Here is a 25,305-nt window from a genome sequence, read left to right as displayed (position 1 = left end):
GTGTCTCAATGTTTTGGGTGCTTATTGAAAACCCTTAGATTTATTTTTTTTATACCTTTCAGGTGTAAATTAAATCTAACATTGCCTTACAGTATAAATGCTGCAGAAGACGTATACATACAATGTGTATATACCTGTGTATTTAATTCCCTTAAATTACATTTAATTCCATAGTAAGCCAAATTAATTTTTGCAGTCTTTCCCTTCTAAATTATAATCTCATAATAAGGGGATTTTTCTTAATACATTTTTGTTTGGTGTATAGCATTTAAATTTTGGTGGTTTTTTAACTTGAGGAATGGTTGGAGTGTCCCCCTTTTGACAAGGAGGAAAACTGACTGGGAATGAAAATGGCAAAGTATTTCTTCAAATAAAAAAAATGCACATAAATAGAAATTATTTTTGTCCTTGCTATTCATTTGATAGTTTTGATTACCAATCACAATTATGCTGAACTTTGAAACTTCATTATGTTGTTAGGGGTTTTTTTTTTAACTAGTTGAAGGCACCAGTAGGCTTTTTTTGTCAATTCCGTGCAATAATCTTTACTGATCTCTGCACCAGTTCTGTGCCTTATAAAGGGAGGCAAAGAGATTTAAGCTCTTTGTGTTTCAGCAAGAAGATCTCTGAATGTGAGTTTCATGCTCAGCAGCTGGGAAGGGAGGGGTCATTTTGAATTAAATCATGTTGTGGTAATGTGGAACCAGAAGCCAAGGTCGTACTGTCTTGCATGAGTACAAAGTACAAAGTGATCCAGTTGTAATGAGATGGTCTTGAACTGTATGTGATGCTTATTGTATTATCTTGGGCTATTCTTCAGGCAATCAGATGTAGGCTGGCTTGCATTGAGCCATTCAAAGGGGCAAATGAGTGGAACAGAGAAGCCAAGGAAAGATTTAAAGAAATGACTGAAGATAAGCTTATGTTGTGTTCAGTTATTGGTAAGTTGTCAGTAGTGTATTAATTTCTCTTTACATATTATTAAGTTGACTCAGTATAGAAGCAATCACTTTTATATTTAAATAGTGTTTATTTGAAATGCTTGTGTTCATACCTGCTGGAGATAGCCCAGAGTATGAATACCTAAATTCTGTCCTCTGGTTGGAGGAGGCATAACAGGTAAAACTTGAAACAAAAGCTCTGTTCATGTCTTGTCTTACAGACCACACCAGTGTTACATGATGTAAGTATTCTGGTTATTCAGATAGGTTTGTTTCCAAAAGTACTAGCTGTCCTTAATGTTTCCTTACACTACTGGTAGCTGGGAGTGTGATTGCTTCTGCTCTAAAATATTGCCAAAAAATGAAAATCATTTCAGAAAACACATATATGCCTTAGTAGGATTTTTCTCAATACCATATATTGTTCATATGTGGCTACTTAATTTTCAGCCCTTGTGGAATGATGATTTGGAACCCATTTAATAAACAGAATTATGTATAGCAGTTGGATTTTTGTACAAAAGCATTTTGTGATTATTGGTCTATTTTAAGTTAATTTTATAGATACATGCAAAGCTAACCGTCTGCATATTGTTGATGTTCAGAATCAATTATTTCGTACAAGAAATGTAATTTTGGAGAATTCTGTCTTTTAGTACTGTTTGTCATTCCTCTAAAACCATGGTCTTCCTACTGACATTGACTGGCACTAATTATGTTGATGTTATTCATTCACAGAAATTTTAGATAATAACATCTTATCCGTTGAACTCTTCAATGCCTCTGCTGATAATGGGAGAAAAATGAGTATTAACTGCCAGCTAGTTGAGGAGGACTTAGCATCCTACATACCTGGGTAAATACACTATGCATAACTTTTAAAGTACTTGAAAATACAGAATTTATGTATTGAAACTGCTGGTGTTGGTGTGTCACCTCCAGGGGCTGGAATTTACCATATCTGTGATAAATTAATTTTCAAATCACATTCTTCAGCTGGTGTAGAGTGTAACTGCAGTTTGATAGTTAATTTCTCAAACTAAATCTTGAATAATGTATTGAAGTTGTACCTGTGAAAAAATTGGAGATCAAATGTTTGCATCATACTTGTAGTGTCCCTATGTGCCAAATCTTCCCAAGTGTTCACTGTTAAGTTTCTCATTCCCATGCAGTAAGAAAATGAATTTGTGTCTTAAACCTGCACCTAAGGTTAATGATCTATTTGAGAGATCTCTTACTAGGGAACACTTGTGTGAACAGCTGTGACAGCAACAGAAGAGTTAGGAAGACAGCAGAGTTGGGAAGTGTGGTGGGGGAGATGAGGCTGATGAGGATAACACTGCTGCATTTAAATGGCTGTCTTTTTACCAAGATAATCCATGAGCTATATTCATGAAAATCTATAATTACTCTTTTGTTAATAATTCCTGAATACTGATGGAAATACTTCATTAAATAGGAAGTTTTCATTCCAAAAGGAAATTCCTAAATTTGCTTTTTTCAGGAGGAAGGATGTAAGTGAATTTTCTCTGGTAGCTTAGAAATGTAACTAAATCTTAGAAACACTCTATTGTCACAGTCACCATTTTTTTAGTAAGATTTTTCTAAGTTATGTAACCTGAAGAGCCAAGTTGTTTTTTCCCTGTCACAAAGGTACTTTGTTGTGTCCCATCTGTATTTAGATGTATGCTTCCAGCCTTCAGTCAAGTATATTCCTTTAGCATGAGTTGCTGTGTAACACTGATCCCTTGAATAAAGTGGGTTTTATGATCCCCTGCTCACTCCCCCTTCTTCAGTTGAACTGGGAAGAAAATAAAAGAAACTCAAGCAAGAAAATTCATGGGTCAAAATAAAGACACAGAAATCACTTACCAAGTACTGTTGCAGGCAAAACAAGCTTGATTTTACTTAGTTATTACTAATTAGCATAAAGATTTAATTACTAATTGAGGCATTGGTGCACAGAAGACAAGCATTTGTAGCACCTACCCTCTCCCATTCCCAGAGTCAAGTTTATTCCACGCTCCTCTTTCCTTTCATGCACTTAATTTACACTCAGTCCATTCAGGGAAGCAGTGAGTAGTGCAGGGAGTTGGGGTCAGGACACAGCAGTTTAGCCATGCTGATCCTTTCTTCTGTTCTCCTGTGCTTTAGGATGGACCCTCCACAAGCCTTTGTCCCTTATTTTGTGGGGCAAGAGGCCCACTCCAGATCTTCTGTTCTTATGATCTTGGTGTTCCCTGTGCTATCTCTTCTGTTCCCTGAATGTTCAAGGATACCTTCTGAATGAGAATAAAAATGTTACTATCATCAGTGTTTCAGAAGTAGCACTTGCAAATGTTTTTGTCTAAGCTACAATTCACTTTCCTTCATGTTGAATAATTCCTGTTATTTTGTTGTTTAGCCTTTTTCACTTTGTTTAAAATCTGTTTAAACTTTCCATTCTAATTAATTTTTGCTCTTTATAGGTACAGTGAAAGAACTGAAGTAAGGCCCAGTGAAATATGGGATGATCCTCTAGAAGAAATTTCTAAAACCTCAGAAGCTTTAATTCCTGTAGACACAGAACTTGTAGATGAAGGAGATTTCAGATCACTCTGTAACAAGGAATTACATGGGAGAATTAGTCATGTTGTGTCTCCTAGTAAAATTTTTGTTCAATTGCTGTCATCAGAAAGTATACTGAAAAGGTACTAAAATTCAAAGAACTTGCCTTCAGTTAAGTTGTTCTTACTAAGAGGTGGTGAAATACAGTTAGAACAAACTCTGGTGAGAGTTGCATTTGACACAGTATACACCTTTGTTGAGGAAAGTATAGGAGCAGAAGAGAGATTGGCACTATATTGTGGCTTGTTGAGTAGCTCTGATTCCAAATTAAGTATATGATCTCACTCATATTTCAAATTAGTTTTATTGTAAGTATTGGGGCCTGGTGAGGGCAACACTGTCCAAAAAGATTAAATCTTCCTTCTTTTTCTTCTCTCCTTCCCATTCCCTCATTAGAAATCTGATTAAATAAAACCTGTGTCCCAAGTCTTAGTAATAACAGGGATGTTTTTTTCAAAATGTTTCCAGTATCTTGTTAGGATGTTTAAAGACAATTTCTAGACATGGTGTCTATCAGCCTGCCTTTGGTAGATATTTGGGTAACATTCAGGTAGTCATGCCTACTCTTAGAAGATAGTTAAAGGAGTGTGTCATGGTTTAGTGCAAGTTGTTTGTTTATTTATTTGTCTTCTCATCTTCTTGGTTGTAACTACTTTGAGTTCCACTTGGGTAGTCATGACATCTAGTACCACACTCAGGCTGTCAGGAGAAAACAGTGTCCTTTTCAAATAGTGCCATACAAAGCACTTAGGGTTGCTCAGATTAAGTCCAGTGTCTAAGTTAACATGATAGGTTTTAATAGACTTTTCATCAGGATGCATGTGTTTTGTAACTCCCACTTCATGTATTTCTATGTCATGAAGAAAAACTGCAGTATTGTGCATCTATTAAAAAAGTAGAACTTCATTGTATGCTAGTTAAACAGTGACTGAATAAGCCGTTTTTTTCCTGCATTAGATTTTATCACTAGAACAGCATTTTTTTTAATGTTAGTTTACAGGAGGAGATGGCTTCCATCTACAAGGAATCCCAGCCACAGTCTGTGAAGTGGGAGAGTGAAATGCACTGTGCTGTTTACATACACGATGTGGGACAGTGGCACAGAGGTCAGATAAGCAGGATTGTCTCTGAAACAAGTGCAGAGGTAAAGCTCATATCATAACAGGGTTCATACTGTTATTTCTAAACTTGAAAATGTTCACTGAACAAAATAAAGTCATATCTTTGTTTCTTGTGTGTTAATATTTTCTTGCACTCTTTTGCTTCTGTTGAGAGTCTAAGTCGTGCTGTACATTGCTGCAAATCAGTTGAGTGTCTTGTCAAAGCTCAGGTGCCTTTAGCAGGGAATCTGGTAGTTGAGGAAGGCTCATGAGGTTGACTTTCTGTTTATTTGCCCTACCCTTTGGAAGATGGCAGAGATTTCCAAGATAAAGTCTAACAATTCATTTTAGATTCCAGAAAGTGTGTGAAAGTGGGTGTCGCAGTAATTCAAACGTAATGCTCCTTGTTAAAAGATGGAGCCAGTTGAACCAAGTGCAACACCACAGGAACACAGGTAGTGCAGTTGCATGAACCCTAAACTGATGGTGATGCACTGTGCCACGTAGCTATAACATATTCCCAATTAAGCTCACACAGCACTGCTTGAAACATGAGTTTTGTTGTACCAATTTGAAAATAATGAGCACCCGGATAAGCATTTTGTGACTAGATACTTGTGTCTCCAAAGTAAAGGAGTAAAGGCTTTTTGATCATACAGACATCCCAGGACTGGATTGCTGTTGATTTTTTTCCCACCATTATCAGGTTGTGACCAGGGGTTTTTTTTATCAGGAAGCAGAAATGGGACTTGGTGTACTTCAGGTGTGCACCACCTACTTTCTGAGCCTAAGAGCCTTCAAACAGCTATTTAACCCCATCAGAATAAAAAGCAAGGGGTGGAGGGGAGCTACTTCAGTGTTTCTTGGTTTACCAAAAAGTCAGTAAAGTTATTCAACCCCCTTTGAGCACATTTGTACAGTTTGTCCTTTTGCTATGCTGTGGTAGTTGCTTGAGTTGTGATGAAGTATTTCAGTGCAAAAGGCATTTGTTGAATCCCAGTAATGTTTGGAATTTTTTAACGTCCTCAGGGATGCTTTGAATTATAATTTCTTACAGATAACAGTAAGAGGGGTTTTTTTGTTTCTTGCCTGTAACAGGTACTACTTTATGATTCTGGAGCTGAAAAAACAGTGGAAGTGAGCTGTCTGAGAAAACTTGAGGAAAACATGAAGACCATTAGGACATTAGCAATAGAGTGTTCACTGACAGAAATAAGGTAGTCTTTCCCTTATACTAAGTGACAGCATTAGAAACTAATAATGACTTATTATTATTTGTTAGCACTGATTATCTAAGATTTGGATGTGGTTTTCTTTTTGAATAAAGAAATGGGGTGGTGGCTGTGATTTATTAAATAAAGGTTTGGAGTTTTTCTAAGGGTTATACTGTATAGTAGTAAAGCAGAAACTGTGCTGTAGAAATAAATAATATTTATAGGTTGAATCACAAAATAATGAACAGATTTATTTCATTGAATACTCTTTTTCCTTGGCTCAGAATTTGAGGTGAATTTGATCTTGTGAAACTGTGGAACAAGGGTCTCTTTTTCTAGACTGTTATGACAGGTGTCATAACTTCAAGAACTCATGATCCTCCTCATTTTGAAGTTTTGTGCTTGCGTTTTTAATTTTTCCTCATGCAGAAATCCAGAAATTCATAATGATTTCATGTTACTCTTGACTGCAGTAGAGTTTCTTTTTTTTTTTCTGTAACAGTTTAGTCAGTTTAAAAAAAAAGCCAAGTTTTTAGCAGAGGGAAGAGTTGGAGGTTGTAGTCAAGAGATGCCAACTTCTTTTGTACCTAGAGAGTATAATTTGTTCTGTGTTAGACCGACAGGTGGAAGCACACAGTGGACAGCAACAGTGTGTGAACGCTTATCCTATTACCTAACTGGAGCACAAGTAAAAATAGTCATACAGGTTTGTAATCAAAACCAGTGGTATTTATAAAATTTCTGTTATGCTTTCTGCTAATTTGGGATTTTTTTCCTGAATATTTTACCTTTCAAAATGTCACGAATAGAGCTTGATTGTATAGCTGTTTGCTCTAGGGAAAAAGATGCTGCTCCATCTTTTTTACTTCTGTAACTCACTGGAGCATTAGAGCAGCTGGCTACCCAGTGTGGAGAGAACTTCATCTTTGATAGATTAGGTTGCTGAAGAATAGTAGGTGTATCTTTGGGATCACTAGATGCTGACAGCCTTTCTGTCAGACAAACAAGCTGCTCAGGTTCTTGATGAGAATGATTTCAGCAGCTACTATATTACTATATTTTCAGGCCTCAGAGACTGAAAGAATTAATCCAGTCCTGTATGAATATCATTAGTAAGTGATCTCTTCCACAGTTTAAAAAAAAAAAAGAAAAAACAAACCAGGATTATTAGAAGAGTTTGATTTGTTCAGCATCTCTTGGCAGCTGCCAGTGGTATTTTACAGTGTGTGTGGAAATAAAGCAGTGATGAGTGAAGTTATTTATGCATGGGTTTAAATCTCCTTCTGAAAAACAAGTGTTTGGCACTTGATTCTATTAAAAAAGCTGAGGAAAAGAGCAATATTTTATTCTAGAACCTTTTTTAATGTCATGTGTAGGAAAATTGGTAAAATGATTGGAACTGTCATATGGATTAAATAAATTTTTGTCTTCTCATGTGGGCATCAGTTGTTTGAGGATGTTTGATTGACAGTACCAATAAAATGAAAAATATGCTTGTAGTTTAGAGGAAATGTGTATTTGTAATATGTTATCCAGCTCTCTCCAATTTTTTCCAGGAAAATGATGTGGGTTGTGCGTTGCCTGTGAAAATTCTTTTCAAAGATGAAACAGGAAAAATGACTGATACTTCTGAATTCCTTATTGAACAGGGTTTGGCTCTTAGAAACAGAAGGTTTGGATACTTATTTCTTATAGTCTCTCAGACTCTGATGTTCATATTTGACCAAACTAATAAGTAAATCAAAAAATTTGGATCATGTTCTACAGTTCTAGCAATAGAACTCCATCTTCAATGGAATTCCTTGAGTATGGTGTTATTTTTTGTATTCACAGCACATTTCAGTTCTCTTAAGTTTGTAGATGAGATGCTTGACAGTATTTTGAGATACCTTTGCCACTTCTGTGTTTGGTTTTCTTATTTGCATTATTGTGTAATTTTGCACTTTTCAAGTTCTTTGTTAGTTAATATATTGATATTTGATTGAATCTTCTAGAACTGGTAAAGTTGATGGGGCTTGCTTAGTCTCCAAGGAGCATCTTGAAGTACGCTTGGAGAATGCACAGCTGGATGGTTGCAATTCCAAAATTACATATGCAAGAAACAAGAACGTTCCAGAGGAAAATACCACTCTTTCAGAGAGTGAACAAAAGTCACTCAAAACAGACAAGCCACTGCCGCATTCAGAAATGGATGATGTATATAAATCTCCCATTGTTCCTGAAGCAAAAGTTTTCCAGGCTGTAGTGAGTTGTATTGGAAGTGATGGAACGATTTATATAATACCAAAATCATTTGGTGAGTTTACATAGAAAAAAATACATTTTTGAATCTGAGTGCTCTTGAGTATCAGAGTGTATACTAGAACACTCTGGTATATATTCACTGTTCTGAAAGATTCCTCTTGGGAGGTGATGTCCTTTGGTGTGAGGGGCAAGGATTCTCTCTGTTGTTAAATCAGTTTTTCTGTCCTTCCACCCTCCCAAAAAAAACCCCCCAAAAAAATCCAAAAACCCAAAGCATTTGGATGGGCAGTTACTTGCCTTTCTCCTCTAGGCTGTAATGGATAAAGCAGCAAGTGCTTTATTCTGTAATGTTGACTGATAAAGTAAATGTAGTTTACTTCAAAATGATGAAGATAGTCATAATGATTCTTGGAAGTTACCTTGGTTCTCAGATACTGCTGAATTTTTTTCCTTCAGTTTAAGCTCAGTATACAGTTTCTTCAGGCTGTTTATTTGCATTGTGATACATTCTATATCTCACAATGTTTTCTGTTTGTATTATTTTCTTCTGACAGCTGCAGTGTCGGTCTTCAGTTCCATGTTAGTATATTGTGCTTCAGAGAAATATTTACGTATGAGGACATTAATTCTATCTTTTTTGCCCCACAAGTACATTTAACTACTAGATTATGTAGCTATTTTTATTCATAAAACTTTGAAATTCAAAGTACAGTAACTCCACTTGCACAAAAGACTGTTTATCCTTACTGCAGTCCTTGCTGTAGGCTGTACCCGTAGCAAAGAAGTCTTTTCTGGACACCTCTTCTGTGTTATTTCATGGTGTCCTACCACTGAAACAGTGGTCTGGGAGTTGTTGTCTTGTTCATGCTTTGTTTGGCTCTGATATTAGTGCTGCCTAGGTGTCAGTTGCAAAATTTATAGACTCTTGTATAAGTTCTTCTGAGATTAGAATTCAGAATTACTAATGACTTCAGAATTGGAAATTAATGCAGTTTACTGTTTAAGTAGTAACTCATATTGAACATACATACTGTATCAGTGTTGGAAAATATATTTTGGAGAGGCACATGTATTTTATGTTTATACATGTCTTGATCTGAATCTGATGGGGTTTAATGATGGAAATGTTTTGCATGAATGTTAGGGACTATTTTTAATAATTTTTTCTTTTTCATCCCCTCTCCTAAGAAACTGCACTAACCAAATTGATGGCTGAAATACAAAATACCTTCAAAGGCCTTGGTCTCCTTATACCCTACTGCTGGAAAAAGGGAGAAGCCTGTGTTGTAAGAGGATCAGATACTATGTGGTATCGAGCTAGAATTGTAGAAGTCAGCGGTAGTACTCTGCAGGTAAGTTTGATTGTATGGGGGGAAGGGGAGAGGGTGTATGTATGTCTGTATATGCATGTTTAAAAAAGGCATATCATCTAATCCTCTGAAATAAATAATGGATTTCACATTTTTTTGTTCAGCTGACCTTATTATGCAGATGTTTATTCTGCTTAAAAGTGTTGATTACTGCCCTCATTTTCACATTTATTTTAAAGATCAAATCTGTCTATTTCAGTTGTCATAATTTTTCCTGTGGTTTCCTTAGCAATGATAAATTTTCTTAAGTAAAAAGCTGCACTTGATCTCCTGTAAGTAATTCTTTCTAGGTTTTTTATTTTACTGTTCTTACCATATGTATGTAGAATGCTTTGAAAATTAAGTTTAGCATCCCACGCCTGCTCTATCCCCACCCAAAAAGTATCAGTTGTCTGTTTTGAATTCTTCCTGTTGCACAGGTGTAGAGCTTCTCATTAGCAGTTAATCTTACCTAAGCTCTTGAGTCTGCTCATGATTTTTGAATGCAGATTTGCAAAATCTATCCTAGGTCACATTTTTTTTTCCTTTCAATTTTAAGCTGATGTTTGTTATTCCACAAAAGGTAGGAATTCTTGCAAGAGAAGCTTTTAAACTGAATTCCTAATCTGCTACTTTTTTAATCCGTTCTTGCTTTTCCTCTTTGTCATATCACCTACTTAGCATCAAACCATTAGGTTTTTTTCCCTCCAGAAAAGTAATGCTGTAAATGAACTTATTCCCTTACTAAACTTAATGTAGAAACCAGAAATTATTTCAAGAAATCTTTGTATTTCCTATAGGTACAGTACATAGATCATGGTTACATAGAAAGCATTCCTCAGTGTCACCTGTATCCAACTACATTTTACACCAGCATTCCTCCATTTTGCATCCCATGTCAGCTCTACAAGACTCTGCCGGTGAGTAATGGCACATCTAGTGTTAGTAGGTGGCTACTCAAATCAATACCCTGCTTAGTCAGAAAGGTTGAGAATTGTTGCTGGTATCTTCTCTTGCCTGCAAGGATTCAGAGGAGAGATCATGAGGATTGTTTCAGTGGGTCCTTATCAGGACCCAACAGATTTGCTTTATGAGGGGGCCACGCTTGAAAGATTGCTGTCTGCAGAGTTAAACCTTTGTGAGACAGGACACTGCAGGGTTGGCAGAGGGATACTCTGAAATGGTAATTCATTTTGCAATGGCAGCGACAAAAAGTAAGTCCTGGACTTCTTAATGCAGAATGCCCAGACAATCTGAAATTTTCCAGTCCTGCAAACCCGTGTTTCTAACATTCAGAATTTGGCTGTGTAGGAAACTACCTAAACTAATACAGGTGAATTGTTTTAGGGGTTTCTGTCAGTAAGTAATTGGTATGTAAATAAAGCCTTCACATACCACCACACCTTGCTTACTCTGAATGGTGCACTTAGTAAAAGTTAATTACTGGAATAACCAGCTTGCTTTTATTGCTGGAAGCAGTTAAACTGATAGAGTAAGGAAGGTTGCCGCCCCAGCAGGGGCAGTGGGGTGCCTGCAATATGTGGGGCAGGGACAGGCAGGGAACCTTTCAGGGAAGTGTAGCATGTCCAGGTAGGAAACCTCCTGTAGCAGGTGGTGAGAGGGCTGTGTAGCATCAGGGAGGCTGAGGAGGAGTTGGATAGCTGATTCCAAGTGCAGTCTGCAGTGGACCTGCAGCCAAACAGCCAGAAACCCTCCCAGCAACACGGGTAGAAGAGAGAAGGGGCAATACAATAATGCAGAAGAATGGAAGCTTGCAATGGCAAGGACATGCAAGAAGAAGAGATTTTCCCTAGAGTGTGAGGTGCACTTGCAGCACTGCTTCATCACTCTGCAAGCTGCTCCTGAAGACAAAGCAGTTACACAAGGAGAGAGGCTGGGGCAGAGGAGGGCAGCTCCCCACATAACCCCCAGTGCAGCTGACAAAAGGCAGTGGATGATAGAGTAGGTTCTCCCTTTAGAGAGGTTCTGAGGATCCCTGTGCTGACATGACACTCTCTAGAGGTCTAGAGAGGGATGGTGCTCCTTCCTGTTTGTGTCTGGGACATCGCTGAGAGGCTGGCAGGCCCTGCAGAGTCCACTTACTGTTACCCACTGCAAGAGTTACCTATTCCTCTTAGCGCTAGTGGTACTCCTCAGACTGTTTCTGACTGTATCTGCAGGGGTTGGAGATCCCAAGAGTGTTTTGTAAGGATCTGTGGTCTGCTGGTAGTTTTTTCATCAGTCCTGTCTGTCAGAGGGAAGGTGTTTGAAAGGTGCAGTCCAGTCTGGTGAGTTAAGAAATGATTACAGGACTGTTCCCACAGCCAGTGGTTGGGCTGCTTGGATGATGGCACTCACCTTGAGGAATCTGGTCTGCTGGGGTGCTGTGGGGCCCACCTCTCAGAGAAGAGGAAGAACATCTTTGATCCATAGGCATGCCAAGCCTGGAGAGACATCTCAGGTCAGCAGGAGAGCACCTGAAGAGCAGCACCTATGGGAGCATGTCCAGGGAAGGGCGATGAAGATCAGAGGGCTGGAGCACCTCTCCTGTCAAGACAGGTTGAGAGAATTGGGGCTGTTCACTGTGGGGAACAGAAGTCTCCAGCCTGGAAACCTTCTGCACCCTCCAATACCTAAAGGGGGCTACAAGAGAGCTGGGGAGGGTCTCTTTACAAGGTCATGGAGTGATAGGACAAGTGGGAGCATCTTCAAGCTGACAGAGAGCAGGTTGTGATTTGATACCAGCAAGAAAATTTTTGCTACAAGGGTAGCAAGACATGGGAACAGGCTGCCCAGGGATGTCGATGCCCCATCCCCAAAGTGTTCAAGGCCAGGTTGGAGAGGGCTTGGAGCAGCCAAGGTCTAGTGGGTGGTGCCCCTGCCCATGGCAGGAGGCTTGAAACTCGATCTTTTTAAGGTCCTTTCCAACCCAAACTAGACTATGGTTCTATGAAAGACAGGCTTGTAAGCATACAGGTTGGAAAGCAGATACAGCAGAGAATAAAAGAAGTATTTAAGGTATTCTGTGTTTTGTTATGTGTTATCTTAGATTCTATAATTCTTTGGATTATGCTTTGGATGATCTTGTATACATTAATTTGTACATGATACTGGTTAGATTTGCAAAGCAGCGTCTCTTTCTAAGCCATTTCAGGATCTGAAAATTGTGGGTTGCATTGTCACATAAATTTTAATACACCAAATAGCAGATAGCATTTAAATCATTGTAGACAAATCAAACTAATGATGTATGTTTTCCAAGTCAATTTTTTTTTTTATGATAGTCATGTATTATCATCTACCCCAAGAACAGGAAGAATATTGCTTGTTAGCTTCTTAATGTGTGTGTTTCTTGCTTTTCTCTAAATAGATTGGAAATTTTTGGCAGCAGGATGCGGTGGATTACCTTCAAGAACTTCTGAAAAATGAAGAGGTTGAAATTCATGTTGAGGTAGCCTAATTCATTCACAGATGTGGAATGAAGCAAAGTTTTTGTTGTCTTCTTCCTTTTAACTGGCATTAAGAATGGTACATGAAGGAGTATAGCAGTAAATGTATTTCTTAGACAAAACAGAAAACACAACTAAACTTCCTTCTCCCATGACTTTACCTTTATTATGGTTTTGAATTCTTAAATATGTCCATTGGAGTTAGTGTTGTTTTTACCCTGTTCATACTGAGTTGTCATTCTGATAAGTAACCTACTTATCAGCAGCATAAATGGTTGTAAATTCTATTTTAAGTGATAAAATTCTGACATAATTAAGTATGGATGTGCCTAAATTTATTTATTAAAATAAAATTTATTTATTAAAATTATAGGGGAGCACATCATCTGTAAAAAGCTGCCTGAAAACAAGCCAGTTTAATGATAAATTGTGAAGGGGAAGGGTTTGAGTGTGCAAACATGGGATAATATTTCAGTGTTAGCATGAGCAATTGGTGCAGCCATATCAGAAAGAGAGATACTTCCTTTTGTTTTATAACTGATGTTAGTAGGCATCTCAGTCTTGTATCTGAGTGTTACACATATCAGCATGAGAGGTTTGAATTTTCTGGTTATTACTTCTATAACTTCAGTCCCAGTTCTACTATCACAGTCCTGTTTTGTCCTGTGTAAATAGGAATTACCAGATAACCCATGGGGCAAGTTGTCCATCAGCCTGTATTTTGGGGGGATGTCACTTTCATCCTTCATGGCATACCAGAAGTACTGTGTTGCTGAAGATTGCCAGGACATACAAAAGCTGGTGAGACACGTGTATGTGTGTGTCTGTGTCTGTTTGTCCCTTTTGCTGTTCTAACATTGGAAAGATTATTCAGTTGCTTGTTGTAGCCTTGGAGGATTTGTTATTTTTTTAGTATTTCTGTGTGGTTTTGTGCTGTAAGCAGCAGTAGGACCAAGCACACAGGTCTGCAGCACAGCACAGGGAGCTACAATGTGCTGATATGACTCTTGAACAGCAAATTGCCAAGAGTTTGTTCAAGGACTGTAATGAAAGCAGATTTTTGCACTTCTGTTTAAAGTCCAACTATTTTTTTTGTTCCTCTGAAACACAAAGAGTAGGGTAATACTCTTATCACTTGAAGGGATTAGTTATTCATAGAAATATATGCAAGGATGGAGTAAATTAAGTCAAGTGTTTCATCATAAATCCAGTGATTTATAGGGAAGTTTAGGAACCTCTTTATTCCAAGAGTCTAGGACACTTACCTGATGTTCTTTAGAGGAGAATTGAAGTTTCCACCTAACTTCATTGTCTTAACACAAAACACCCATACATAAGTAATTTCTACTTTAATTTTTTTGTTTCTTGAAATCTGAGGTTAAGACTTTGTATAAACATTTTTCTCTTAATTCTCTTACAGTCTGCCAATGTGCTTTTCTTTCCAACATTCATCTTTGCTTCAGAAAGTAATTTTCCGGTACAGAGTCTGCTGCTGTCACTGCTGGTGCAAGGCTCAAGTTTTCTGGCAGTGGGCTCGTGATGCATTTAGAAAATTCCCTCAGTTTATAACATGGAAAACTAATTGTAAATCAGTCTCTTACTGCATTTTCATAAAAATCAGCATGATGCAGCTTTCAGCAAACTAAATATAGATTTGGAAATGAGATTTGTACCTTTAACATGAAAATGACATTTGGAAAACAAAAATAAAGCTGTGTAAGAAGGTTGTAAGCAAGAAGCATTCAGAATGCCTGAAGTGCTTTCCTCAAGGAATTAATAGCATTAAGCAGATCAATTCCAGGAGTAAGTGACTTTGTAAGAAAATGAGCATCAGAAGTGTTCAGTTGTAGACCAGAAAAGAAGCAAGGCATCCAGAACTCGAGCTGCACTTCAGAAACAGCAGAAATGGGAAGCAAGCAGCTCTGAACATGTTCAAAAGTAATCAATTCTGGTTTTAGCTGTAGAGACTCAGCAGCCATTCTTACAAGACAGCTAAAGTGTATTTTTTAAGGACTTCATTCTATTTTGTGAGCCTCACAGCTGGTGGCGGTGGCTTTTGCAGAGGTCACTGCACCCATTGCTGCAGTGCTGCATCACTGTCTTTGAGATGCACTTGTGTAGAGCTGTGCTGATGAGTTTAGGAGCTGGGCTTTGTTGCCATATGGCAATCCTAGCTTAGGCATTAGCCTGAAAGGTTCTTGGTAGGGCAGTAGGATGTTGGAGAACGCATCAGAACCTCCAAGTGTGTGCTGAGATTTACAGCAGTGATTCATTCCAGGTGTGTGTGTCCAAGTGTAGTCAGGTGGCTCCTGACTCAGAGTGCTCCTGATAGTTCTGCAGAAATCTGGCATTCAGTTTATGTGTATCTGTGATTTAGTTAGACATCCTTTCTTTGCTTGTAGGAGTACATACTTTGAATGGACAAAGTTGTTTTTTCCTAGTTAAAGTTTGAGGAACATCATGATTTTTTATACTGCATCGTCTGTCGGATCCTGCAGGGGAGAGAAAGGGTCATAATTCATTGTTTCATTTTCCAGTTACAGATGTTGCCTCTGCTTTTCTCAGGGCATGATGAAGAGTGTTCAAGTAAATGTGTAAAAATGTATTTTTGAGAGATAGTACATTTTGCTACACATCATGTTTTAAGTAAGAGATAATAGGTCTCTTCATGACATATGATCCAGCTAAGCTGTGTGCCATATATCCTTCTAAAAGCGTAAATTTTTTAAATTACATTTAATTTAATGCACTAGGGTTTATTTTGTGGTGAACCAAATGCAGTAATGACATGTAGAATACAAGCTGTAAAATGCATGGTTCTAAAAGAAGATACACTGGACAACGCCATGCTGCTGAGAAAAGTCTCTGTCTGTGCATTGCAATGTCAGGTTTTTTCCATCAGGGGCACGCTGCCTTTTTTTTTTTATTATTGCTTTCTTAGGTAACCCCTTCGAGCCAGAAGTCACACCTAAGTTAGTTTCTATTTTGTTAATCAATATGATGCTCAGCTGAAGTCTGTCTTGGTCTAGGGGGTATTTGAAGGGGACCTTTCGCCTTCGTACCTGCTGCAGCCACTGCCTGTTCCGGGAGAAACCTTTCCTGTCACCGTTACCCACTTGGTGTCACCTAAGGAGGTAAGTGTGTCTGGTCAGCATCTGACATGCAGCAGTCCCACAGAGCTGGTGAAAAGGAAATCACAGCTGGTAGTCTTAGAGCGTTAGAGGCTGCAAAATGGTCCTGAGCTATTGGGGCAGGGGGTTGTGTGGGGCAGCTCTCTGAATGAACTCTTATTTGAAATAACCTCATAGGTGGGGGCAGTGAAACTCTAATCATTTCTATAGAAAAATGTATTTAAAGAATTAACACTACTGCAGTCTGGTACTTAGCTTTTTTATTAAGAAAATAGGTCATTGGATTTTAATGTGGCAGAGCAGTAGTGAATTCTGTGTAAGCCCACACAGCTACCTGGAGTTCTGCCCCATCTCCCAGGCAAAAGGCAGAATGTCCTGTGCATTGATCAAATAAAAGATTCCTACATGTACTTTGAATGTTGAATGATGAAACAGAGAAGAAAGGGGAGGTGCTGAACCTTTCAAAAGTGGGATTTGGATTAAAAGTAATCTTTTAATAATGGTTGGAATTCCTAGTTTCTAAACTGCAAAAATAGTAACATCAGAGCCTTTTCTTTAAATAGGCTTATATTTGTCTTGGTTCTTCTGGGAACCTTACTAAGCACTCTGCCACAGAGAGAGCTGCTAGCCGTGACTCAGAGAGCCTTACTAAAGCCCTGAAGTGGTGCAATAAAATTGTAAAGACTCTTCCTCATCTAACAAACTTCAAAAAAGGTATGTTGTATGTTTATTTTCCCTGTTGTTTAATGTAGATATTCAGAAAGCCTGAGTTTCCTTTTCTATTTCTATGTGTCTTATTTAAATAAACTTTTTGGAGAGTAAGGGGTAACATCACACTACAATTACATGATACACTATAATAGGTTTTTACTCTTCACTAAATTGATGCTTTTTGTCATTCTTCTCCACTGGAAAATGATGGACAGAACTCGGACTCCTGATGCCTGTTAGATTATGAGCTGACTTTAGATCACATTTGTCAGTAATAAAACTTTTCCCTAAAGGCATCTGTCACTGAACTGTAAAAATTTTATTAAACATTCAAAAGACAGAGGTTATGTACAGAAAATCATGCTATAAAGGTTTAGAAGTTGTGTGAGCCCAGAGGAGCACCAGTTGAACGTCCAGAGCTGTTGGGCCTAAACTAACACAAGTAAGGCTGTCTAAAACCTGGTGAAGAAAAACAGTTCTCCCTCGTACTTGATTTTGTCAGCTCAAAGCTGTGGGTGAGATTTTCGGCATTATCTGCCTCCTGTCTTCCAGACCTGTGTCTGTTCAGTTGGAGATCAGTCTGTTTACTAACTGGATTGTGCAGATGAGTCCAAGTTGAAAAGTTGGAACATAAAACTGTTTGGATCACTGTCTTTTCACCAAGCAATTTGCTGTTACTTCTCACCATTGCCATGTGATGTAGAGAAGCTTGACTTAAATTGCATCATATTGATTGGAGCGGAGTTCAGAGAGAATTGCAGGATGCATGGAACAAAATCATAGGACAATTTTGATAAGGAAGAGGAGACTTAATCTTGGTCACAAAGTAAAGTGGATTTTCAAGTTTGTACTGCACTGAGTACTGTGGGGTATTATGTGATGGTTTTGATTTTTTTTCATTCTTTTACAGAACTGCCTTGCCTTGCAGAGTATGTGGATGGTTTATGGTATAGAGCAAAGCTCCTCTCTGTTGCACAGCTTGTCCCTGTGCAGATTCTGGTTCAGTTTGTTGACTATGGTACTTACTTAGTTGCCCCAACAAGCAGGTAAATAAGTAAGAAAAAATGCATGTAAAATGTCTGTGTGTGTGTGTGTATGTATGTATACACTTAGATCATAAAATATGTACTTACAAATAAATATATGTATGTTATTTTATATAACTACATATATATATTCTTTACCATAATTTACTATTCAATTTCAGTTAAAGTGGTTTGGCTGGTTAAATAATTTCTGTCTACAGGGTGTGTGGGGTTTGTGCACCTGTTTCTCCATTTCAGGTTGTTCTGAGAAGCCCATTATTATAATATCAGATTTCTCCATTATCTGTGGTTACTTAACCTATGACTGGGCTCAGGTTAATCTGCTTCTGCACCTGAGAACCTTACTCAAAACAAGGGCTGAGCCCTTCAGGTGTACAAACAAATCCCAATCCTGTGTGTCTGTAGTCTACACAAAAGACATCTGGGGAATAAAGGAAAGGGGTAAGGGAGTATCTGAGTGGGACACACCCTGCTCTGCCTCTGTGGAAAATGGAAGTGTAAATCCCTGTTCTGTGCAGTTCTGAGATGCTCTGGACTGCTCCTGTGCTGACACAGATGTCAGCTGACTGTCTCAAACATCCCAGGCTTCTAGAGACTCCCTAAGCCTGTCTTTTTCATACAAATACATTTATATATCTATGGATGATAATGGTACTACAGTGCATATATAGAACCTATATATAGTACATATATACACACACACATATATACACACACATATGTACTCCTTAATCACAATGACTTGCTCTCAAGCTTATTGTGGAATGTACACTTCCTTGCTGAAGATGATGCAAAAAATGGAGATTTGAACAGATTCTGTGCTTTATGGTCTGTTAGGGTCTTGGGAGACAGTGTCTTCCATTTCAGAGTTGCATTTCCTACTCTGCTTCCCCATTCCCTTGCTTCTGGAATAGAAAAATAAAGGATGTGGAGTTGATAATGTAAACCCCAGGTACCTATTTCCAGTAGTGTGTCTAGAGCACATTCAGGCGTGAAGCATTTGGACCACAGAGGTTTGTGGTGCTGCATTGTGATGATTCGCACTTGGATTCCTGTGCTCTGATCCATGTTCAGCTCTTGGGGATGGGTCTCTGATCCTGGGCTGCTTTTTGATTGTTCTGTGCTAAGTTCTTCAGAGGGCCCTAGCCCTGTCTGAAGAATTGTTGGGTCTGATATTGGCATGTTCCCACACCATAAAAGTGCTGCATGAGCCACTCAGCCATCCTGGTGTCCTTACTGGCAGGTGGATTGCTGTGGGCAAGCACGTCTCATTTCGGTTTCAGGTTGCGTCACATCCCTTGTCATCTGCTGAAGTATCCAGTTCAGGCAGTACGAGTTCTGTTGGCAGGATTTAGACCTGCTTCAGATGACAAAAACGTGGAAAGAATTCCTTACTCCCCAGAGTGGAGCCTGAAAGCACTGTGGACCATGGTGGACTGTGTTGAAGGAAAGCGTCTCTCTGCTTCCATACTTGTAAGACATGCTTATTTATTTTTTTTCCCCTAGTTCTTGCTGAGCCTAAAATACTTACTTCTTTGTTTTACTGTGAACCTTCGTAGTTTAAAATTGAAAACCATTTACTGTGAAGGAATTTTGCTAAGAGAAAATGGCGTGGTGTTCCTAATTCTGCAAAGTTTCTGAGCATTCCTGTTATTTTGAAACCAGTTTTCTTTACTTAAAAACAGAGGTATCCTTTTTATATTCACAGTTCCATTTAGACAGTGAGTGCAACCAGTAAAATCTTCTAGTATCAACTTGAGATTTAAATCTGTAACTGTCAACACTGTAAACTTTCAGACTGTTTCACCAGAGGTTACCATTTCTTTGTATGGAGATGACGAAAATCTGGTTCATCTAAAGCTGATAGAAATGGGTCTTGCAGAGTTGGATGAGTGACACGTGAGTACAGCGATCATGAACCACAAATTCACACCATGGGGGAGGGATGATTTCAGAAGTTTTAAGCCAAGCATGACGTGCCAGAGATATGGACGACTAGAGTTTATTTTTTAAAAAATCCCTTCTATCCACACATCCATTCTATTAGTAAAGTAGTTAATGTAAAACAAAAAGCTGTTAAAAATTAACTTTTTACACACTATGACTGAAACCCCACAGTTTTAAGAACTTACAGGCACTGAAACAAAGAACGCTAGGCTGGTATAACATAAAGAGCTTCTGCCAACACCTGAAGAGGGCAACTTGCAGATGTGGCAGTGTACTCTGCCTGAACAATCAAAACCAATCTTCTTTATTTTCTGCTTTTAATCTTTATCAGGTGCTGGTGGTTCTTGGTGGTTGCTCAGGCAAACATCCATGACAACATACTGGTGTCCACATGTCTAGATAAACATGGAATATTTTTAATTAAGAGCTTTATACTATGTGTTATCCATGGGGAGTACCAGAGACTTGGATTTTCACATTTCTTTGCCAACAGTGTTACATCATATTTTGCCTTCCTATTTAATAAGCACTCTTCTAGCAGATGTGAACAGATGATGTTCCTAACACTTTCTAATATTGAAGTAGTGAAACTATGTATCCACATCTCAATCTTTTCTGGCCTTGGACCCTTAAGTTTTGTTCCCTGATACCCTTTTCATAGTAGCAGATGGAACTAATGCATAGTGGTAAAGAATTAGATCAAAACCTGATGCTGGGACATTTGTTCTAGTATCTTGTTTAAAGACTTGGAGGGAAGATGATAGTTTTATTATTGTGACATAAGTCTTGTTTGTGTTTCAGGTTTATTTGGTGACAGTCATCTCCACGCAGCACCAGATGGGGAGCAAACCACTGGGGCTGCGTTACCGTCTCTGTTCTGAAACACATTTGCATTGTTGCTGGTTTCTGTTTTCTCTTTCTGGTGGTGTTACACCTCTTTCACTTCAGAGTTTGGGAATAAACAGTTTGGTCAGCATCCAACTGAAAGCTTGTTTTCCTTTACTGCTATAGTATGTGAGGTTTCTTTGGGTGTCTCTTTATTTTACTAAATCCTTTACCTGTAAAGCTCAGCCCCTCCCAGTCTCTTCAGGGAGAGTTTTGTCTAGATTGTCCAGGAATATGATGAAGACTCCACAACCTCTCCAAGCAGCCAGTTCCAGGGCTCAGTCACCCTTTCAGTAAAGCAGCCTCTTGCTGTTCAGAGGGAACCTGCTGTGCTTCAGTCTGCGCTCATATACACAGAGCCTTGCACACATTTGTTCCTTCAAGCTCCCATGAAAGCAAGGATCCCAAAGATGACCTCGGTGCCCAGGCACAATGGGACAAGCAGTGGAAGGATCCTGCCACACTTGCAGGTACATACTCTGGTGCTAAGCAGACATGGCTTAAGTGCAGTGGCAAATACCCCAGAGCTCAGGCTTGTACTCATTTTCAAAATGTTTTCATTTAAAAAAGACCAAAACTCCATTGTTTGTCACCCATCTTGAAAGCGACTTAGCCCTGAACTATGTAACAGCAGCTGATCAAGCAGTTTGACCCAAAAGGCTTAAAAATACCTGTTAGGTGAAAAAACTGGATGAGATGACTTTTGGTAGTTTTCTGGTGTTTCTGAGTAGCTTGGAGAATAAACCTGTTCCCCAGTCTCACCTGTGCTAGGCCTTTGAGTACCGAACAGCAGTTTATAGAACAGACACTGCACTCTGCTAATGCTGTTGCCTCCTAAGTCTGAGATGAAGAAAAGAAGATGATGAAGGAAAGAGAAAAGCCCAAGACTGCCATTCCTTTGGTCTTTTAAGTCAAGCAGTAAGTAAACTGATGTCTAAAATAAGGTGTGGTCTACAGCTGTTAGTGTTCATGACAGCTGATTTAAAAAGCACCCTTTTAACACCACATGGCTGAATACTGAATCAATGGACTGTTTCTTAAATGAAATGGAAAAAAGAACTAGGAAAAACTCTGATGTAGTAGCACCCAATGAAAAATAAATTTATTTAGAGAAAACTATAAATAATATATACACAAGAAGCTTTAAGCATTTTCACTTGTTTACAGAAATGTACATTATTTCTGCTGATGTGGTAACACTTCAACAGTTCTGACAGGGTCTACAGCTTAGTGTCCATGATAATATTACCATCCTTGTCCTTTACTCTGACTCTCCCAGAGACATACTTGGTTTCTTGCTGTCCATTCATGTACACAGTCTTGACAGTCCCATCTGGATACTCCCGTCTCTTAAACTGTGATGTGTGGAGTTCTCGCTGGCCATTATTGAACTCTATAGTTTTGCTTCCATCTCTGCATTAAAGGGGGAAAAAAACCCCAAGGATTATGCATTGGTATAAGATCATTCTCAGAACAAGCATCAGATATGTAAGCCTAAATGAAGGATGATTTTAAGAATAGTATTTGGAAATATCTGTTAAATATCTTAGTGATTCATACTCAAAAACCTGTTTCTGCAAAACTGATACAACTTGTTTATACTTGAGAACCTCCATTGCACTTTATCTGTCTCAAATCCATCACTAGAGTACAAGGGAAGTTTAAAACTTGGTCTTTTGAGCACTATCTGTTATCTGCTGTAAGTCACACCTGTTCCCCGCAGCAGCCAGATTCCTAGATATTTTTTCTAGAATTATATACAAATAGAGAAGTCTCTTAGGTTGGGGTATGAGACAATACACTGTCTTTATGCCTCTTCCATGTACCAAAAAAAAAAAAACCAAAACAAACCACACAACCAACCCAAACCTTGAGCAGTAAATATGTGTTCACAGTACAGTCCATTGAAATGTAAACCTTCAGGAGCTGTAGAAACACACCTGGCACCAGAGTGTGCCCCTGTCCCTGAGCCCCAGGTGTTCCCATCCCCTGCCCAGGCCAGAGGACCCAAGAAGGAAAAGCTCACCGCTGCACACGAACAATGGTGCCATCAGGAAAGATACTTTCTTCTTGGCCATCTGTAAATAAATTCTTAATTGTTTGATCAGGGAAGGTTATTTCCTTCTTGCCATCAGGATAATGCTTCTCTGAAATGTATTTTGAGATAATACACTTATTACATAAATACATATCTATATATGGGCAATAATTCCAAAAGTTGGGTTGGATAATTTCTTTACCTATTTGTCCATTTGAAAACTGCAAGACCTCTAAGCCATCAGAGTATGTAGTGTGAGTAGTCTTAGCATCAGCATAGTAATAAATCTGCAGACAACAGTTGAGATTTAGTGTAACTAATGAGAAGTTTTAAATGAATGTACACATGCAGATAAACAAATATTTTTGGAAAATGCAGGTATCAGATACCTACCACTGTTTGATCAGGCATAATCTGCTTCACATCCCCATTGAAGAAGGTTATAGTTACAGTCTTCCCATCAGAGCCCACTTTTTTCTGTGTTCCATTTGGGAAAAATATAAGGTGACAGCCATTTTTCAGAACTTTCTCAACCTAAGGAAAACACAAGCAAGGTCAGCATTGAGCCCTCACACACACATTCTCATCTTCCTCAAAAGCCGTCTTCCAAAATTTCCAAGTGCCAAGCTCTCATTTTACCTTTCCATCAGGATAAGCAGTTTCTCTCTGTATCTCTTCACTGCCTGTAAATGCAGGAGCAGATGGTAGTGACACATAAGCTTCATTAGGAGAGGTATCCTGAGATGACAAGCGAAAACTCAAATCAAGCTTTGTCTTTATATACTTTTTTTCCTAGGCTGATACGTATTTTAGGAAACAAGGAGCATCACAGAAGGAAGATGAGTATGGGGAGGCATAACCACAATCTGGGGTTTGAGCAACTCCAAGTATAATGCAAGTGCTACAAGAGATGGAGACTGAGCAATCATTGTTTATCTGTGGTCAGTGGACTGAAGTGGAATTCAGTGATGTACTGTTAAATGGTGCTCAATTTACTTCAAAAATCCATGTCATGGTACAAAACAATCGAGTTCTCTAATGCCTAAGTATAACCTACAGCAATTAATGTAAGAATTAATTAAACTACTTAAAAGATCCTTGCACAGTTGCCCTACGTGGAGCAGATGAACATCCATCTTAAGCTTCAGTCCTCCCAAAAGGTAAAACATTTTGCAAAATTCAAAAGAGCAGGCAATTATTACTTTTTATTTTCCTGAGCTAAAGAATAACACAACTACTAGGCAAAGGTAAAACACTCCTCATTGACTGGTACACAGCCATTTTCTGTTATGACAATAAAAGTTCAAGAACATAAATAGAAGAATCAACAGTCTCATCAGTCGCCCTCCAGACACTCATTCACAATTGTATTTTAGGCTTTTTTCCCCCCTGATTTGAAAATCAAATCAAGACACAGGATTTACTACCATAAAAGTCTGAGCAGAATCTTCTAGTGCTGTCGGTGCCTCAGGGTTGTTTCTGTCATGAGCAGGTCCTGATGCAGGTGTTCTCGAAAGTTTTCCTACTGAGACACATGTAATAGTTGAACTGGACTGAGAAATTAAAGTATGATTTAAGTTACAATTACAATTATATAGGAATTCAAGCTGTACAGGACATCCACATTCTACTGCAGTAGAAACTGAAAGTGGGATATTTATTAAAAGAATAGGCACATGCCCAGAATAGAATCAATCACTGCCATTGCTTTGTGTGTCAGCAAGGAGCTAGAACTGAAGAACCAATACAATGGACATTTAATGCACTTCCTCTCCTATTTTATCTCTGTACATTTACAAAGGATTTGCCTCTCCTAGAAATTTAGACAACTTTATTAGTTATGCATTATAATGAACAAAGGAAGATGAATATCAGCTTTTAACAGGAACTGATCAGCATATTTTTTCCATGTCTCTCCTATCAAATAACTAAAATAAAACTACCTTCAATTCTGGAACATACTCCTCTATCAGATAACATGATGGTCAGATGAGCTGTCAGAGGTGTCAAGAAAGTATCCTGCAGTTACTTTCCATAGGTGATCATCCCCTAGGAAGGCAGACAGCCTTTGCTCCTAACTGTGAACAAGGAACACCTGCCACAGCATTGCTCATATGATCACAGATCCTGGTAACAGAAGGTTCTGAAGAGACACAGAGCAGTTCTGATGCTATTAACACACTCAGCTAGACATTAGGAAGAAATCCTTCACTGTCAGGGTGATGAGGGACTGAAACAGGTTGCCCAGCGAAGCTGAGGATGCTCCATTCCTGGAACAGTCCAAGGCCAGGCTGGATCGGGCTCTGAACACCCTGGTCCAATGGAAAGTGTCCCTGCCTATGGCAAGGGGTTGGAACTGTATGTATGATTTTTGAGGTCCTTTCCAACCCAAACCCTTCTGTGACTGATGGAACTAACAGCTGCAGCTTGAAGAACACCAATGTCCGTAATGAATGTAATTTTTGATTACAGAAAGCAGCTTCTGCAGTGCTTCAGACCATCAAGTATGACCAGAAGCATTTTTCACTCCAAAACTGGTTGCATCACAGATCTCTCCAGAATCCCACCCTATGAGGTATTTATCCATATGCTCAAGCCTGTGGCAGTTCCTACTCTATCTCCTTTTGACGTGGTGATGTACTC

General features: G+C 38.7%; 2 protein-coding genes across 6 annotated transcripts in view; one reads left to right on the top strand and one right to left on the bottom strand.

Moving 5' to 3' along the window:
• Window positions 1–20,720, top strand: part of RNF17 (ring finger protein 17) — a 41,444-nt gene extending 20,724 nt beyond the window's left edge. Inside the window, exons 20-37 of the mRNA XM_015641347.1 lie at window positions 821–941; window positions 1,680–1,797; window positions 3,410–3,631; window positions 4,542–4,692; window positions 5,747–5,865; window positions 6,478–6,568; window positions 7,419–7,534; window positions 7,857–8,158; window positions 9,295–9,458; window positions 10,256–10,375; window positions 12,826–12,906; window positions 13,580–13,705; window positions 15,934–16,038; window positions 16,599–16,749; window positions 17,657–17,792; window positions 19,076–19,265; window positions 19,590–19,691; window positions 20,541–20,720. Of these exons, the coding sequence (XP_015496833.1) occupies window positions 821–941; window positions 1,680–1,797; window positions 3,410–3,631; window positions 4,542–4,692; window positions 5,747–5,865; window positions 6,478–6,568; window positions 7,419–7,534; window positions 7,857–8,158; window positions 9,295–9,458; window positions 10,256–10,375; window positions 12,826–12,906; window positions 13,580–13,705; window positions 15,934–16,038; window positions 16,599–16,749; window positions 17,657–17,792; window positions 19,076–19,265; window positions 19,590–19,688 (2,412 nt within the window). The 3' untranslated portion in view covers window positions 19,689–19,691; window positions 20,541–20,720. The remainder of the gene's footprint in view (window positions 1–820; window positions 942–1,679; window positions 1,798–3,409; window positions 3,632–4,541; window positions 4,693–5,746; window positions 5,866–6,477; window positions 6,569–7,418; window positions 7,535–7,856; window positions 8,159–9,294; window positions 9,459–10,255; window positions 10,376–12,825; window positions 12,907–13,579; window positions 13,706–15,933; window positions 16,039–16,598; window positions 16,750–17,656; window positions 17,793–19,075; window positions 19,266–19,589; window positions 19,692–20,540) is intronic.
• A 979-nt stretch (window positions 20,721–21,699) lies between these two features.
• CENPJ (centromere protein J) overlaps window positions 21,700–25,305 on the bottom strand; it is a 17,476-nt gene continuing 13,870 nt past the window's right edge. For 2 of the 5 annotated variants that reach the window (XM_015641357.2, XM_015641368.3), the window contains exons 12-17: window positions 24,090–24,187; window positions 23,302–23,400; window positions 23,056–23,196; window positions 22,865–22,949; window positions 22,651–22,771; window positions 21,700–22,037 (exon numbers count right to left, since the gene is read on the bottom strand). In XM_015641357.2, the coding sequence (XP_015496843.1) occupies window positions 21,845–22,037; window positions 22,651–22,771; window positions 22,865–22,949; window positions 23,056–23,196; window positions 23,302–23,400; window positions 24,090–24,187 (737 nt within the window). In that variant the 3' untranslated portion in view covers window positions 21,700–21,844. Of the gene's footprint in view, window positions 22,038–22,650; window positions 22,772–22,864; window positions 22,950–23,055; window positions 23,197–23,301; window positions 23,401–24,089; window positions 24,712–25,305 lie in introns of those variants that run through there. The other 3 variants (XM_015641376.1, XM_015641387.2, XM_015641395.2) reach the window with 3 other exon arrangements.

Source organism: Parus major, chromosome 1 (genome assembly GCF_001522545.3).
Source record: "Parus major isolate Abel chromosome 1, Parus_major1.1, whole genome shotgun sequence".
Lineage (NCBI taxonomy): Eukaryota > Metazoa > Chordata > Aves > Passeriformes > Paridae > Parus > Parus major.
Note: the sequence above shows the minus strand (reverse complement) of the source record. Positions and strands in the feature narration are given on the sequence as shown.